Here is a 17,993-nt window from a genome sequence, read left to right as displayed (position 1 = left end):
GAACACTGTTCATGGGAAATTTCTTTCTACCTTCGTTGACTTGGCCTTTTCCTACCTTATAATCGGTTGGTCACACATTAGTATCAAGAATTCATTATGTCCAGGCGTACTTTGGCACTTTTTTTTTAACTGTTTTCTAGGGCTCAGTTTCAAATAGATTCTCCGTTTGCTTTTTCTTTTTCTCGGTCACTTTCTCTTAAATTAATCATGTTTTTATACCTTTTTTTTATAAAAAAAAAAAAAGTACACTAACCCGCCACAATATAACATACAAATTAATTTGCAAGAAATTTATTTTTTGTTGTCTTTTCTTAGAGTTGAACCCAAGATAGCTTGTAATTAATGATATTAATTACTAGTATGTATTCCATCCAAGTCAAGATTAAGGTGATTTAAATTATAATATATAGTTGATGGTATCAAATATATATTTCTATATTAGTTTAATAACACAAGTAAAACAACCATATAATATATAGTTGAGGGATCTATGTGATATCAATTTTTCAGAAAAACAACCATATAATTTAATTTGAGCAATTGGATCCCTGTAGTTTGATATGATAGGCATTAGAAACCCCTCCATACATAATCAACTAATTTTTTCATTAACTTTAGTTTTAAAAGAATGAAAAAAATATCTGTAAACTTCTATTGATTCCAATTTCAGAAAAATAAAAATTAATTCAAAAAATAGTTTAAAAAATTACTAAAGATTACTAATTTTATATGGAACAAAAAACCCTAATGGCATTAGACATTTTTATATCTTAATTACTCATCTCATCTTCAAGTTTCAAGGTGGACAGTCTGATTGGAAAAATGAATCTATACCTCATGTGGATATACAGAATATTACATGAGAAATGTTGCCCATTTTCAACATAAAATAAAAGAGAGATTGTTACATACATGAACCTAGCTAGTTCACCATCTAAGATCATAAATCAATCAATAAAACTCTTACAAATAATTAAATTTGTTCAAATAATCAATTTAATAAATGATATTTAGAATCTTAATACCATCACATTTAATAGCACAGTTATATTTAAGAAATTAAATATTTAATAAATGCACAAAATAATATGTACAAATTCATTGATAATATTTAATAAATGCACAAAATATTATATAAAATAACAAACTAGATTAATCTAATAATTTCTCAAAAAAATTCAAACTTATTCCTGAATGGGCACAAGGGCATGTCATTCACACGAGTAAATATAGATTAGGCACAGTATTTTAAATTTTATGGATTATGTTTCTCATTTAATTAGGATGTAACTGGAATTTCTACGGACTTTCCCTCATCAATTAAACTGCACTCTCCTACAACACCGTAACTCCAGTTTCCAAACCGTAAAAAGATGAAGATCAAGACATCGTATATTATTAATTCAATACAAGCTACGCTCGGCCCCGTAGCCGTCTTAGCTCAGAGGTAGAGCGCATGGCTTTTACCCATGTGGTCGTGGGTTCGATCCCCACAGACGGCGTCCTTGTCAAGCTTTTAACAATTTAGTTTCTCCTTTTGCTCCCGAAACTTATGTTTTCTATATGGCTTGAGAGAGAATACTTCTACTCCACAATGTTCAATGATTAATCCTGACTAACAAAACATCATATTATTCTCACTTACGTTATCATAATGATCTTAATTTGGAAACATCTTATATACATTTCTTTAAGAGTACGGTAATAATAGTGTTATGTTTGAAAGTAATTTTTATTTGAAAATAAATTAGTATAATATTTTTTATATTAAAAAAAAAACATATTCTTATCATTAACATATTAAAATAATCTAAATATATAAAACATTAATTTTTTTAGAAAATACTATTTAGTTATACTCCTAAATATATTATGTATTCCATATTAAGAAAATAATATATATTATATATTAAAATATTAGCTAATAGTTTAAATTATTAGATAAAAATAATTTTTTAATATTATATCAATTTTAATCATCAAATAATTATAAAATGTTGTAAAATTATTCAAGTTTAAATAATTTTAAATTAAAAAATTATATTTGAAAATATTATTTAATAATTTAAAATATTAAACTAAAATAATTCCTTATCATTACAATCTAAACACTCTTATCACAATCGCGTCCGTTTGCAGAAAAGGCCCTCTCTTGTCGTAGGAAAACTTCTCTTATGAACCGTAAAAGAAGTAGCGGGAGGTCTCTAGTTTGCAATAGAACGTTAACCCATAACCATGTTTCTTGAAGGGAAGTTTCCAGGAAGCTTCCTCCTACACCTCCTAAGTACGGCATGCTGTACGATGGTGATATACATCCATGAGATCTTTTCCGGACTCGAAGTCAACAGCACACAATAACAAGTAAATTGACATGTCGGTATATGTACTTTGTCAAAACAAGAAGAACACAAACTCTTATAGGATTAGGCAGCGGATGTTGAGTTCAGACAACCTACATATCTCTCCCACCGAATCCATATCCTTCGAAATTATTTTTTTAGTTGTAGATTGGAAGGAAAGATTGTAGAGGATTTTGGGATGTTTGATAGTGTAATTATAATTATTTTTTATTTAAAAAAATAAATATTAATATATTAAAATAAATATTTTTTTAATAAAAAACAAGTTAAATCGTGCAGCCAAACAAACTCTTCATTGATTTTACGTATCACCTTCTTCTTTCCTTTTTGATAAAGTTGTTGGAAAGTTTATAGCGATATGCTTAAAGATTCTTGACTTGTGTTCATGGACGCAAACTGTAAAAGATTATAGCAGAGTATCGAACTTAAATTAAAACCTTGGCAAAAGAATTATATATTATAATAAAAAATTGATTTTTTTTGTAGTATGAAAAATTTTAGTTTGTGTTTTTTAATATAAATTAAAAAATTAAATGGGTTCGGGTGGGATTTTTTTCACAAGGTTTTAGCTTTATAGTGCACGTAGTATGAAAAATTGATATATACATATATATATATATATATATATATAAGAGGAGATGTAAGCTTTTATAAGCTTTTATATGATTTTGTATATTAGTCAATGGAACAAACCTATGACTTAACTTCACCTTTATACAAGGTGAATGAGCCCAAAACCACACCATTTAAAAAACCTTTAGGATATGGTAACCTCTAAGCAACTCGAATGAGTGGTTAATGTATTTTAGGATATGTTAGCCTCATATAAGCTACAAAACATCTCCGAACTCTCAAGCATCCCAAATTTGGCTTATTCAAATTTTTTTTTTTTGTTTTTGTTTTTTTTTTATTTTTTGCATTTCTCGACTAAAATAGAATTCTATTTTTCATCCCAGCCACACCATTAGAGGTGAGAGAGAATGCTAAGATAGATTATTTCCAATGTTTGAACATATATGTTGAATTTAAAAGATTCAAACTCAAGGTATTTATCACTTTTATCTCCTTTGATTTTTCTACTGATTTGATTTTTAGTTTTCCTAGAAAAAATTTTAAATTATTTTTCATCAAGTAAAAGTAAGTGTATTTAAAAAAAAATTATCAATAAAATAATAAAGTACTTATTTCCTCACAAGTTAAAATTCCTTTAGGTTCATAAAAATGTGAATTAACTTAAATGATTCAATATTCTTTTTTTCAATACTTTTTTAGTGATCATTTATGGACAGAATCTATAGTTTCTTTAAAATAAGCCTTGCTAAGAAGAAAACCTAATATTAAGGTAATATTTGGGGTTGTGGTTGAGCTGATTTATTATTAAATTTTAAATTTTTTATTTTAAATTATTTTTTTAGTATTTTAAATCATTTTAATATATTGATATCAAAAATAAAAAATAAAAATATTATTTTAATATATTTAAAAATAAAAAATAATTTAAAAAACAATATTCTCAAACAAAACTAAATTCTTTCTAATCCTCATGTATTCGAGAACTGCAAGATTGAGCAATATGCCCACTCTTACCACATATGCAACATACTGTATTTAAAAAAAAAACATCAATAAAATAATAAAGTAATTATTTCCTTCACAAGTTAAAATTCCTTTAGGTTAATAAAAATGTAAATTAACTTAAATGATTCAATATTCTTTTTTTCAATACTTTTTTAGTGATCATTTATGTACAGAATCTATAGTTGCCTTAAAATAAGCCTTGTTAAGAAGAAAACCTAATATTAAAGGTGATATTCGGGTTGTGGTTGAGCTGATTTTTTATTAAATTTTAAAAATTTTATTTTAAATTAATTTTTTAGTATTTTAATTTATTTTAATATACTGATATCAAAAATAAAAACTAAAAATATTATTTTAATATATTTAAAAAAAAACAATTTAAAAAACAACATCTATCATAGCCTTAAAAAAAAACAAAATTCTTTCTCATGGAAGGCAGGTACATCACATCCTTTAAAATCATTACTATTCTAGAAGTGAAATTTAACCTACTCTCCATTACCAAGCACTTGATTAATGGTATGTGATCGGATCATCAAGCATAATCACTTACATGGATGGTAAACTTTGAACCAATTTTGAGCATAACAAACATGTCGACTAGTACTAGAATCAATCCACCACCTATCAATACTAAATGTCGTAAATGGTTGCATGGTTAAGTTGGTCTGAGCTTTATCCTCATGTATTCGAGAATTGCAAGATTGAGCACTATGCCCACTCTTACCACATATGCAACATCCATTGAAGTTCTTGTTTTCTTGTGCTCGATTACTATTTCTATTGTTATAACATATGCAAAGGTACTATTGATAAATTTCGTTTTACATATATAACTTTTAAATCTGGCAATTATTTTCTATTCTTCGAAGTTTATGATTTAGTTTTCCTCCCTATGGTAACAATGTCATCCGCAATTTTTTATTTCTTTTAACCAAAAATCAATAATTCGTCAATATAATTTTCTTAAAACCAAAGAAAAATCTATAATTAACTAAAGAAATTATTGTATCCAAGTCACTGGCCTTTCCTGCCTTCAATATGAAAACAAAATACGAAATTTCCAGGAAGGCGCAGTGAGCTCAATATCTCTCCCTCTCTCCATATCAAAAATAAAGCATTCCAGCTCCTATTTATAGCAGTATTTCCCAGACCCTTTCAAAAACACTAAGACAGAGAAGCAGAAGAACACACTCCACAACCTGGCTTTACTTCTTACACTTTAGCAATACCATTGGTTTTGTTGCGAACCCAACAATGGCCTCATTGCAGGAACCATGGCTCTTGGAGAATGGAAACCTTAAGGTCTCAAGCAAGGAGACAAGACATGGCAAGACCGCACACAACATGTCATCCTCGTCACTGCGCAAGAAGTCAGACCTCACTCTTGTATCAAAAGTTCGATGTGGAATGCTTAGACACTTGTTAACTAACCTTCAAGAGGTCATTTTGGGGACTAAACTTACAGTTCTTTTTCCTGCCATCCCACTAGCCATTGCTGCTGAATGTTATGGCTTTGGAAGAGTAAGTATTCATTTCCCTATATATCAGTTTCTCTCAGGGTTTGCATAATAGAACAGAAAGTTCTGGACACTTGTGAGGTGATCCTGGTAGCTCGTTTTATGTGATGAAATCGTCTTACATGTTGATGGTGATTATCCAAATCATTTCTCAAATATGGAAATGATGATAGACTAATTAGAATTGATCGAGTAATCCGCGCAAATCCGGAAACTAAAGGAAAAATGAGTTGTTGAGCTTGTGCTTGAATGCACCACCCCTATAAAAACCTGCTGAATTCTTGATCATTCTAGTTATTTTGTTACATTCCCTTATGATTTATTTATTTTGATAATTTTGAATCTCAATTTTAATTATGCTTGCAAATATGCCATTTATAAGAGCTAAAAATTGATAGAATTAATTAAATTTTAATCTGATAGTGTTGTGTGATTTCATGCACGCAGCCCTGGGTTTTTGCTTTGAGCTTGCTTGGACTGACCCCACTTGCAGAACGTGTCAGCTTTTTGACAGAGTAAGGGGGCTATATGCTATAAACTACTATTTGATTTCTAAATCTTATAAACAAGCAAGCTGTACGCAGGGATCGGAATTGATCATTAATTTTCTTTCTGGGTGTGTTTTTCAAAAATTGCAGGCAAATTGCTTACTACACTGGTCCGACAGGTACTCGACCCCGATATCTTTTTTTACCGATCTTCACCATATCTCTGATAAATATTTCATATGCGGTGCTATGAAGGGAGTGGAAGGCGGTTTTTCTTGGGAAACTTGATGCATGAAGCCAACATTCCAACATCAAATTATTTATTTAGTCATATCAAACTTAATTAATTAAAAAAAAATATGGGATAGAACTGCTTCCAAGCTTCCTCGTGATAAGAGGAAAAAATAAAAATTGACAGTTGCTTGGTGGTATATGATTCAGACCAACCTACGAAAAAGATTTCGTAACTCTTCTATTGTCCCTTACCATTAAAAAGCTTCTTGCTTCTTTGATCATTATCGTTATAGTATTTAATTTAAAAAAATAATTTTAATTAAATAAATTATATGGTTATTAGATAATGTTTTAAAATATAATTTATATTATTTTTTAATAAAAAAAAATTTAGATTTGAAATTTATATAAGTTAATATCTCTTTATATTTGATTTTTATTATATATAATAAGCTGGTGAGATTCAAATTTGTATTTATTAATTGACATCTTGATTTACCTTAATTTTTAATAGTGAATGTTAATTCGTGGTCATGAAAAACCTTGCTACTGGAATTGGGCTTGTCATCCATGTAAAGAAGTTTCATAATGCTGGAATTGGGCTTGTCATCTCTTGTCATCCATGTAAAGAAGTTTCATAAGATTATTGAAGAAAACTTAAGGCAGCGTGAAATTTAATTCCTTCTAATCTTTGTTTTTGCAGTGGGAGGGCTCCTAAATGCAACATGTGGTAATGCTACAGAACTGATAATAGCTATTTTTGCACTCTGGCAACACAAGATACAGGTGGTGAAATATTCACTCTTGGGCTCCATACTATCAAACCTACTTTTGGTTCTTGGCACCTCTCTCTTCTGTGGTGGCATTGCCAACCTTGGAAAGGAACAAAAATATGATAGGGTAAGCTAGCTGATGTAATTTGAAATGTTCATCAGTTCTGAACTCTTCTTCTTCTAGCTTTATCATGGCCACAGTTAGATGATAACACTGGCATGGTTATAAATGAATGAACAGAGACAAGCTGACGTGAACGCGCTGCTTTTGCTCCTGGCATTGCTGTGCCATATGCTGCCACTGCTGTTTCGGATTTCTGCAGCCTCCGTTTCCCTCACGGAAGTCCCAACACTGCAGTTGTCGAGAGCAAGCAGCATTATAATGCTGCTTGCATACATTACATACATTATCTTTCAGTTAGTGACACACAGGCAACTGTTTGAAGCCCAAGAGGTGATTAATCAATCATTACTATAAGTATCCTCTTTCCTTCTGAATGCTTTGATCAAATTAAAATGCCTTTGAAGTTTCTGTCAATTTAGATTGGCTGAGTTATTGATTGATTGGCGCAACTCTTTAGGAATCTGTGGAAGATGGCGATGATGTGCTTTCAGAAGAAACACCTGTGATAGGATTCTGGAGTGGAATAGTTTGGCTGGTTGGAATGACTGCTGTCATAGCCTTGTTGTCAGAATATGTTGTGGCCACGATCGAGGTAACTAAACTATCAAGCATCTTGAAAGAGCACTGTTCTTAATTATTTCTAATATTACTCTGGCATGGACTGAGAAAATATGCCTTTTGATTTCACAGGATGCTTCAGAATCTTGGGGCCTTTCTGTCAGCTTCATTAGCATTATCTTGCTGCCAATTGTTGGAAATGCGGCTGAACATGCTGGAGCAGTCATTTTTGCTTTTAAAAACAAGTTGGATATATCTTTAGGTGTTGCACTAGGCTCTGCAACTCAAATTGCTATGTTTGTGGTAAGTTTCTTAATAAAAAATTCAAACGGTGTCTGACCTAACCTCCCTCCTCTCCAAAAAAAAAAATGACCAGTCTGACTTATCAACTCAAACGGTGTCTTTGACCTAACCTTCCTGCTCTCCAAAAAAAAAAAAAAATGACCAGTCTGACTTATCTTATACGCCACAACTTTCTGCAGGTTCCACTTTGTGTAATTGTTGCTTGGATTTTAGGCATTGAAATGGATCTTACCTTCAATCTCCTTGAGACTGGTGCTCTTACCTTATCAATAATCACCACAGCCTTCACCTTACAGGTAATATATGTGATTAAGTATTAACCAATTCTGCAGCTAAGCTAATCAATGACAACAAAATTACTTTTTAAGCATATTAAGAACAGAATCTCCTTACTCTTGCTCTAATTAATTAAAGAATTAGTATAGTTCATTCTGTGTATGCTAGTCCATGAATGCTCAGGGAAATTGCTTCCCCTTATTTGTTACAGGACGGTACTTCTCACTACCTGAAAGGATTGGCTCTATTGCTGTGCTACGTTGTTATTGGGGCGTGCTTTTTCTTAAACAAGACACCATTGAGTAAGAACTTACAACAGTTTTTGAGGCTTGGTTAAGAATTTTGAATCTATCCCTTTCCATCCATTCTAAATCCATTCCATATCCAAAATTTGCATTTTATTTTTATGCAGACCATGGAAATGTCATCGATTTGGGAGTCAAGTCCGCAGCTGGATCAGTCATTGCAGCTTAAATTTGTTTCATATGATCATGAACGCAGGGCTTGTCCTTCAGGATGAAGATTACATCATCAAAACATCATCATCAACAGATTGAATGAATTTTGTTATTCTTTCATTTTGTTTCAAAGGTAACTGAGGAGTCAACACCATTGTAGCTTCATGAAGAAAGGCAACAACATATATATGTAATACGTATAGGATTTCTCAGGGTGTTTTTCGCAACCGAGTTTTTGTTTCTTGAGCCAGTGTATATATAGAAGCTGCTGGCGTATGGCACAGGGGTTGTCTTTACTCCTGTATCAATCTAATAAATAAATGGAAATTATTTCTTGTTTGTGCTTGCAATTTGATTTCTATATATTGACGATGATAATTTTAGTGTGTCTGTGCGTGTGTAAAAAGCACGTGCCTAACTCCAATTCGTCCTTTAGTTTGTGTGGTATACCAAACTATATATCTTTATTGGTGATGAAAACTTGAAGTTCTGTAACGGCACCGGTGCTTCAAAGCGAGTTATGGTGCCGTTGTTTTTTAAAGAATATTTTAGTAAGGAATATATTAAAATAATATTTTTATTATTAAAATAATCTGAAAATATTAAAAAAAAAATTAATTAAAAAAAAATTAAAAAAAAATATTTTTAAAATGTAAAAATAAACATGGCACAACTCAACTACTTGAAGGAGAAATCCACTAAGGAAGATACGTGCCTTACGCCCACAACCACCTTAAACTCATCTTCCATGCATCTTTTGATGTACTTGTGGAAATCAAATTTGCTATTTGGAGCAAAATGTGCCTGCAATACCATTTATTAGTCTACTGGTGCAAAGGTGGGCTAGAAACACCAGCCATCAAAACCCTAATCAAGACGAAGTTGACGGCTCACGTTTATAAACCCATGTCTAATAGCCATGTAATCCCCCTTTGTCACTGAACCAGTGAATAGCCTAAATAATGCAACCTGCCATATAAATAACATCGTGATGACTATGGACCACCCCCATTAAAGCGTAAATTCAAGGTCTAGATATTTTAGTTCAATGGACAAATTAGAGTAAACTATTCTTTAGTCCTTAAGTATTTTTATATTTTTTCTTTGAGTCTAGAAAAACTTATCAGAGTATTAATATTATCATTTAGTTAACACTAGAAACATTTATAATTTAAATGTGAATGTTATTCTTTTAGTTTTAGATAGGAATAATAATAATAATAATAATAATAATAAAGTTTCCAGGATTGAAAGATAATTATCTTTTTGAGTGAATTAAGAAAAAAAATCTTTAGTTATGGGAATTTTAGTTGTTTAAGGTGATGATTTTATTTTTTAAAAAAGTATTGTGGGCCCTGTTTTTTAAATAATTTTTTTATATTAAAATATATGTTAATGTTTTTTTTATTTTATAAAAATTATTTTTGATATTAATACATAAAAATAATTTTAAAATATTAAAAATATATTAATTTGTAATAAATAAATAAAATTATTTTTTAAAAATTTTAAAATGCTGAAACAAGCATCGCTAGACTTATTGATTAAGGAATACAAAATGAAAAGGTTCCGTTTTGTCAACTCATTGCAGTTATGAATTCCATGGCATCTTTCCCTTCCAATAGGACAAAATCTTGATTTCGTCGATGCCCTTGCACCGTGATGACAAGTATAATGGTCGAACTTGTATTAAAAATAAAAAATATTAGACTCGGGAGCATGGATTATTTAGTTTATTATTCTAAAAATATATTAAAAAAAGTTATTTAAAAAAAATTAGATTTCATACTTATTTTAATTATAAGCATGACAAGCTTGTGCTCAAACCTAAAAACTTACATGCTTATAAGAATATATTAAAAATTATATTAGAGATGCAAATACAATATAAGTCTGCATATTAAATATATAAATTATTTTTGTTTAGATTAAAATAAATAAAAAAGGAAATTACTTGTTGAAATATTTTAAAAATAATAATGCTTTTATTATTATCAATTAAATTTTTGAATCTTAAAAATAAAATGAGTTTTTTTTATTTTTGTAATTAATTTATTAATTAATTAAATTCAAATTAAATATTAGAATTGAATTAATTTTATAATACAGAAATTATTTCAAATAGCCTGTAAATCATTAATAAAACAAAGTCACTTGCTTAAAATCCCAAGAAATCCCTCTTTTTAGTTTGCTCCTCCCTCTCTGCAACAACCTTTACAGTTTCTACCTTATCCCTTCTCTACCCCTAACAAACTCTCAAAATCACCAAATCATACCATGACAGACAAAGAGAGGGCCATTCTCTGCTTCCAGACGTTACCAAACCTAAAAACTACACACTGCTCTCTCACGGAAACCACGCACCACCGCGAACCTCTGTGGAGAAACGCGCAATTCAGTTGCAGAATCCGGAGTGATGGAAGCAATGGCAGTTTTAGTAATTTTGCTTCAGTCTCAATGGCAGAGAATAAGAAAGATAAAGGAAATGAGTTCGCGCCGAGTACGGCTCAGCTATTGAAGCATCCGTTAGCAATACTGGCTTTTGTCCCGAGAGATGCTGCGATTTTTGCCGCTGGAGCTGTCGCTGGTGCCGCCGCGAAGACCGTCACCGCTCCGCTTGACCGTATTAAGCTACTCATGCAGGTGTTCTTTTTAAGTTTCTCTGCTTTCGGATTTTATCACGTGTTTTTCGTGGTGATATTTTTATTTTGTTGCGAACGGTGTCGTTAGTGTTGCTGTTTGGTTGCTGAGAAAATGGAATTTGAGTATAGTGAAATGTAGGATCCGGAAAAAATGTACAATAAAATTTTGCATTATTTTTAAATGTTTTAATAATTGATAATTAGGAACATTATCAATAAGATTAATCAGTATTAATTTGATGTGTTTGTAGATTCATGGAGTGCGGGCCGGGAAGGAAAGTGCTAAGAAGGCAATTGGTTTCATTGAGGTGTGTAGCAAATGTAATGTGGGTTATGTTTTGAATTTTTTTATCGAGAATTTTTATGATTATGGAGCTGTAGTTCAATTAGCCGAGCATGGAAAGAGTCTTGCCTCCCTTGTTTATCTTAATGAGGTTGCTTATTGGTCAATGAACTGCAGGCGATATTAATGATAGGGAGAGAAGAGGGAATCAAAGGGTATTGGAAGGGAAACCTCCCTCAGGTAGTTGGCGATTTTTTACTTTCATGAATAATTAAGATTTGATTTGTTTTCCGATTTGGGATTTATGGTGAATTTCAGGTGATTCGGATCATACCTTATAGTGCCGTCCAGCTCTTTGCTTATGAAACTTACAAGGTAATCCTAGTGAAAATGTGTATAAGCAAGTTGTGAGAGAGTGTTACAAGTATTTGGAATTATTATTGTTTGAGGCATTTGGTTGATTTTTAGTTATTTATTTTTTGTGTGTGAATTTGTAGAATATGTTTAAGGGAAAGGATGGTGAACTCTCAGTTATTGGCAGACTTGCAGCAGGTGCTTGTGCAGGCATGACATCTACTTTTGTGAGTAATTCATCAGTGGAAATTGAAATGAAAATTTTCATTACATAGCTACCTTTTGGGATTTAATTGGTTATGTCAAGGATAATGTGTTTGCTTAAGTGTATGAAGCTGTTTCCTAAAAATTTTACAGTGATGCGTAGACATCTAATTCTTTGTATTACTTTTTGAAAAAGTAATGTGTATTCAGTACCACATGCATTTGTATCTTAAAATCATCTTACTGTTTACATTTGTCCAGGTAACATATCCTTTGGATGTCCTGAGATTACGCTTAGCAGTTGAACCTGGGTATCGCACTATGTCTGAGGTCTGATAGTGATTACTAGAATACTTCTTATGACAAGATAATAATTTATGAACAGAAAAGGGTTGATTATTTGTCCAGATTGCATTAACAATGTTACGGGAGGAAGGAGTTGCATCATTTTACTATGGTCTCGGACCTTCTCTTCTTGGCATTGCTCCCTATATTGCCGTGAACTTTTGCATTTTTGACTTGTGAGCTCATTAATCCTAAAGCTTCTTTTATCTATCTATTTATTTAGTCCTTTATGGAAAAGGATAAAAATATAAAACAAGTGTTGAATACTACCCTCTTTGAACTACAGGGTGAAGAAGTCATTGCCTGAGAAATATCAACAGAAGACTCAATCATCTCTACTGACAGCTGTGGTGTCAGCCGCTGTTGCAACTCTCACTTGCTATCCTTTGGATACAGTAAGAAGACAAATGCAAATGAAGGGTACACCTTACAAATCAGTTTTGGATGCCATTCCAGGTAAGTTGCACTAACAAATAAGAGTACAGATATGCATGGAGATATTTATTGTCCCGGAAATCATGATAAAAGAGTTCTAGTAGCATGGACCAAGACCAAGACTCAAACATATATGAGAGTGGATATTGTATTGCTAGCCCAGACATCGCGTAAAACATTTAGCTCTCTCTCTTTGAGTGTAGGCATGGAAAGTGGCAAGGAGGTTCCTGCAATTAAGATAGGCTTAGATAGCTAGCGATACTATTATCAGCTAAAGAAAGGGACCATCTACTACATATCAGACTATCTCCCTTTTCTCATTTATTAGTGCTAATGTCATTTGATCATTGAGTCCATCATTCCCTCCACAACATTCCAACTTTTAACCTCTTGACTCTTGAGCCCCAAGGGCAACTGTAGTTCAAGAAGAAAGAGCCTTAAATCTGTTCATGTTCTATTCTTAGCCCAATGCCAGGGCAATTTGAATTTTTGTTGAAAGAGCTTTTTTCCTGTATACTTGCTCGTAACATGCTAGGTGAAACTTGATTACAATGCCTGGTGAGCAATCCTTCCTCTGAAATACCTTGATTTTGGAAATTATAAAGTTATAGCTAGGAGAGCTTATATCCATACTTCTCCAAATATGATTAAAATGAAAACAAGTTTTTGGTTTCTAACTGGATCAAGCTTCTCAAACACTGTGCTTTTGAATTTCTTAATATTGCAAGGCAGCTTACCCATTGCTCTTATATCAACTCTATATAGAGCTCCTAGGCCTTTTGAAATAATATAGCTTCTTCAATTTCATGTGGCTGTAGCCCTTGTTTGAGTTGCGTCACATGAATCCTAATGGCTCTTGGGTACAAGTCTTGATATAGGTTACATATCTCAATCTAATCAGAATTTTCTCACGTTATTAATTGCATTTTGCAATTTATTTTTGAGACTGATGGTACAAATATAATGTGCTCTTGTTGATGCAGGAATCGTGCAGCGTGATGGAGTTATTGGCTTGTATAGGGGTTTTGTTCCCAATGCATTAAAAACCCTTCCAAATAGCAGGTTCACTTTCATTCCCTTTTTTATTTTTTGATATATGCTCTTGAAAAATCCTTCAATATGATGTCTTGTTTCATGTGAAACTGATGAGCTTCTGGTTTTCTTTGATCTGGGAATGCTTGAGCATTTGGTAGTTATCTGAAAATGCATTAATCGGATCTGGCATAGAAAATCTGAAAAATCTAAGATTATGGATCCACCGTGCAAATTCTGGTTTTGCAACTCATAGACACTAATGATGCCCAAATGGTGCTGGAATAGTGAAGATTATTTGTTTCCTGTGCATAAAAAGATATGGGCACACAATGAAAAGTCGTTGATTTCATAAGAAATTTCTGCCTTGGCTGACATGAATCTACTTTTCTCTTTTTCTGCTGCAGCATTAGGCTTACCACTTTTGATATCGTGAAGCGTCTAATTGCAGCCAGTGAGAAAGAGTTTCAGAGAATTGTGGAGGAAAACCGCCAGAAACAAAGCCAAGTTGCCAACAAGTGAACCATCCTGGTAATGGATTTCTTTGTATTGTTACCAACCATCATGGTTCCATTAGTTTTTTGTTGTAGGCATTATGTTGCGCTTGTAACACAGGCCCTGATTATTTGTTGTATTGATTGCCTGATTAATGGATAACATTTTGTGCACTTGAGGATCTTAATAGTAGAGAATTCTCTGCATTCCTAACAGCAGAAACCACTCTCTTTTTCGAAAACAGCAGAAACAACATTCTTTGCATACAGAGTTGCGCAATTTTTCTCAGAGTACTGGAGGTGGCATGGAACTGCAGGCATCTACAAGAGCCTTTGATTTAATCACGCGAGTGACTTAAAGAAGTGGTAAAGCGAAATAAAATAAGTTTAGGAAAGGCAACTTTATGCCTGCAAAATAATTGCAGTACTGAGATCCATATGGCAAGGTTTTCAGTGTCATTTCCTACAGCTGAACTTAGTTGGAGAAGGTTCTCATGGCATGCTTGTTTTTATTTTTGTTTCACTAGGAACTTACGGGGAAAAGAATTAGAGAAAATTAGACTAGGTAAACTTAAGGAGGAAGGGAGTTGAGACTGTTAGAGGTTTACGAGATTTGTGCCTGTCGCGCGCCGGGTAAAGTTTTTTCAAACATAAAAAAAATATGTGTTAAGGTAAAATCAATCTTTTCAAAGAAGTAAGGGTAATTCACTTAATTAGGTTAAATAAGATTAACAAAAGGTATAAGAAATGTTTTTGACAATAATGAACTATAAAAAAATAAAAAATAGCTAACAAATATCATAATCAAATGAGTTAGCAAATATCATCAAGAGAAAAAAAAATATTGTAAACTCGTTTCATCTTGGACACCATATCACAATTAAAAAACAACTTGTTAAAACAATTGTAATAGAAAGGTTATATAACAACATTGAAAAAGATTAAATGCATTATTAGAGCAACAATATGTAAACCGAACAAGCAAAATATTATAAAATAAATATATCATGTTTATCACACCACAATTAAAAAAAACTTGTTAAAACAATTCTAATATTATTGTGAAAGATTATACAATGATATTAAAAGAGATTAAATGCATTATTAGAGCAACAACCTGTAAACCAAATAAGCAAAATATTATGAAATGAACATAATATGTTTATATTTAATTAATTAATTTAATTTAATTCAAAAACAATAATTCTTTTAAAAAAGTGAAATTTAACAAAGAGTAACAAAAAAAAAAGATTCAAGATGACTTAAGATTTTTTTCAAAATCAATGAAAATTTTTATAAAAAGAAAATAAAAAAATATATCCCAAACTCCAATTAAATAAATATTAAAAAATAAAATTAAAAAAATATGAGGTTGAAAAAATCAAGCAATACAGAGTGAATCTCCTAAACTTGAGTTAATTTTTTAAACTCATAATCAATAAAATCTTAGACTAAGGTTCAATCAAGAAGTTCATTTCCTAATCAATTTAATATTAAAAGATTAAATTCGATATCTAAAAAAATTTGTCAAAGTAATACAAATAGAAATTAAAAGTTAAAAACCAAATTTGATATAAAAATAAAATTAAATATCGTGGGAAGAAATTAAAAATAAATGCAATTAAAAAAATAATTCAAAACAAATAAAAATAAAAAAAATCATAGATTAAACCTAATGGATAAAAAAAACAGAAAAAAAATAAAAAAAAAAAATTGAAGAATTATTTTAAAATTTTATAATTCAAACATGAAAATTAAAGAGAAATAAAAAAAATGTTTACACTAAACTGAATGTGCATACACCACAAGCACCGCTTAGAAGTGAAGGGGCTACCAAAACTATTTGACTGTCACCCAACCAACTACCATTTGGCCACAAGATCACCTACACATGTCACCTGAATGAAATGGCTTCATTCCATGCCTCAATCATTTTTTTAATAATATTTATATTTATTCAATTATAAAAAATCAATCATCCAACTTGATAATAACAAAAATATTAGGATGAAAAAACGAAAAAACCCCAGTCAAAGATTTTTTTATAATTTAAAAAACAATATAGTCATTACATTGTACTTTAAAAAATAAAAAGTCTAAATAACATGTCATTTCACTATTTTTTATTTTAAATATAAATTAATAATTTTACTGTTTAAAAATATTAAAAAAAACCTCATATCCCTGATAACCAGGCCAGATATTTTTCCTGATAAAGATAAAATCATAATTTTATTATTATAATCCATGGTGAAGATGGGTACCAAACAATGGCATTCAGAACACCGTTTCAGTTTTTTATTTATGTTCCCTGTGCATAAACCTCTTTGATAATTGGAAATAATTTTTGGAAAATGAGCTTCATCTCGTATAAACTTTTAAGCAGGAAGTTCCCACCCCCCACCCCACGAACAGATACAGACGCTTCTGAAACTATATGCAAAGGAGAAGCATTTTCTTGTCATGAATCAGGAAAAAAACAGACTTTGAGGTCTTTGTATCATTCAAGGAGGTACTCGAGAAAAATAAGTTGGAATGATTGAAGGGTGAATAAGTTACTCAGTCTTTTTCTGTCAGCTTTCCAGTGTGTGGCAAGCTTACTGGTTACATGAATCTGGAAAATTTATTAGATCATCCCGCACAATGCCTACTGGAGATGGAAGCTAGGTTTGAGGATTTCATCAAGCAGCTAGATGCAGCTTGATGGGATACACATCAAATAAATCTGAAGCTCCCTCGGGAAATCTCCATCGAAGTATTGGGTCCTGTTTGATTCTCAAACACCAGCAATTGGATTGTCATTTCCATGGTTATTATCAAAAGCCCCCTCTAGCTATGCTTGGCATGCGGCCTCTCCACCAGAAAAGACTTGATGCTGGCATAATTCCGTTTATCAGGCTGCTTCAGATATGGTCCAGCTGCGTGTGTGCTAGTCCTGCTTGAAAAGAAATAGAGATTTGCGAGCAATTTTGCCAGGGGAGAGGGTTCGAAGTTGTAGGCTAGTGGGAAGGTTATAGTCGACTGAAACTTGCTCACCCCCATTGAGAACTAGAGGAAAGCACGCTTGGTACGGATCAGCCTACCATTACGAAGAATCTATTTGAAATGTCAATCTAGCCCATCATAAGGTAAGAAGTCAAGAAGCTAAATAAGGCATTGAATGGATTTGTTCGAAGCATTTGGATCAAGATTTATTTCAAGAAAGTTTCAACACATGGGGTAGCCTATAATGAATATAATTCATGTGTGAGAATGACTTACTCAACCCCCAACTTGGGTCTACGGTCGGCGGTATAATTTGACAACCTTGTTTGAACAACTTTTCATATTCTACAAGGAAAAAGATAGGTGAGACAATTAATTTTAATATTATAAAAATATTTTAGAAGAGTATTATTGGAGTTTTCATATTTTACAAGGAAAGGGTAAGCATTTAATTCTAACATTTGTAAGAATATTTTGGTAGAATATTTTCACAGTAGCAATTATAAAAATTTTCATATTTATTTACAAGAAGAGTTAAGGTTGGCAT

General features: G+C 31.6%; 2 protein-coding genes and 1 non-coding gene across 4 annotated transcripts; all 3 read left to right on the top strand.

Moving 5' to 3' along the window:
• The first annotated feature begins 1,430 nt into the window (after positions 1 to 1,430).
• Positions 1,431 to 1,502, top strand: TRNAK-UUU (transfer RNA lysine (anticodon UUU)). Its single transcript has one exon. It is a non-coding gene; the product is annotated as a tRNA-Lys (tRNA).
• Positions 1,503 to 5,070: 3,568 nt separating this feature from the next.
• LOC105141796 (vacuolar cation/proton exchanger 3-like) lies at positions 5,071 to 9,022 on the top strand. 2 transcript variants are annotated; one of them, XM_011049157.1, is made up of 10 exons: positions 5,073 to 5,462; positions 5,906 to 5,973; positions 6,097 to 6,125; positions 6,884 to 7,080; positions 7,195 to 7,407; positions 7,535 to 7,669; positions 7,768 to 7,938; positions 8,118 to 8,234; positions 8,426 to 8,516; positions 8,627 to 9,022. In XM_011049157.1, exons 1-10 carry the CDS (start codon positions 5,196 to 5,198, stop codon positions 8,686 to 8,688), a joined length of 1,350 nt encoding a protein of 449 aa, XP_011047459.1. In that variant the 5' UTR covers positions 5,073 to 5,195; the 3' UTR covers positions 8,689 to 9,022. The 2 variants fall into 2 exon arrangements, with proteins under 2 accessions (XP_011047460.1, XP_011047459.1); XM_011049158.1 differs by lacking the exons at positions 8,426 to 8,516; positions 8,627 to 9,022 and having other exon boundaries at positions 5,071 to 5,462; positions 7,768 to 8,003; positions 8,076 to 8,211.
• A 1,791-nt stretch (positions 9,023 to 10,813) lies between these two features.
• On the top strand, positions 10,814 to 14,680 carry LOC105141795 (probable envelope ADP,ATP carrier protein, chloroplastic). The gene is made up of 10 exons (XM_011049155.1): positions 10,814 to 11,315; positions 11,566 to 11,622; positions 11,775 to 11,837; positions 11,916 to 11,972; positions 12,095 to 12,178; positions 12,417 to 12,485; positions 12,564 to 12,676; positions 12,787 to 12,956; positions 13,919 to 13,997; positions 14,375 to 14,680. Exons 1-10 carry the CDS (start codon positions 10,950 to 10,952, stop codon positions 14,487 to 14,489), a joined length of 1,173 nt encoding a protein of 390 aa, XP_011047457.1. The 5' UTR covers positions 10,814 to 10,949; the 3' UTR covers positions 14,490 to 14,680.
• Positions 14,681 to 17,993: the final 3,313 nt, after the last annotated feature.

The sequence above is a fragment of the Populus euphratica genome, unplaced genomic scaffold (genome assembly GCF_000495115.2).
Source record: "Populus euphratica unplaced genomic scaffold, PopEup_1.0 scaffold130.1, whole genome shotgun sequence".
Taxonomy (NCBI): domain Eukaryota; kingdom Viridiplantae; phylum Streptophyta; class Magnoliopsida; order Malpighiales; family Salicaceae; genus Populus; species Populus euphratica.
The sequence above is the reverse complement of the archived record's forward strand: the minus strand, read 5'-3'. Positions and strand labels throughout refer to the sequence as shown.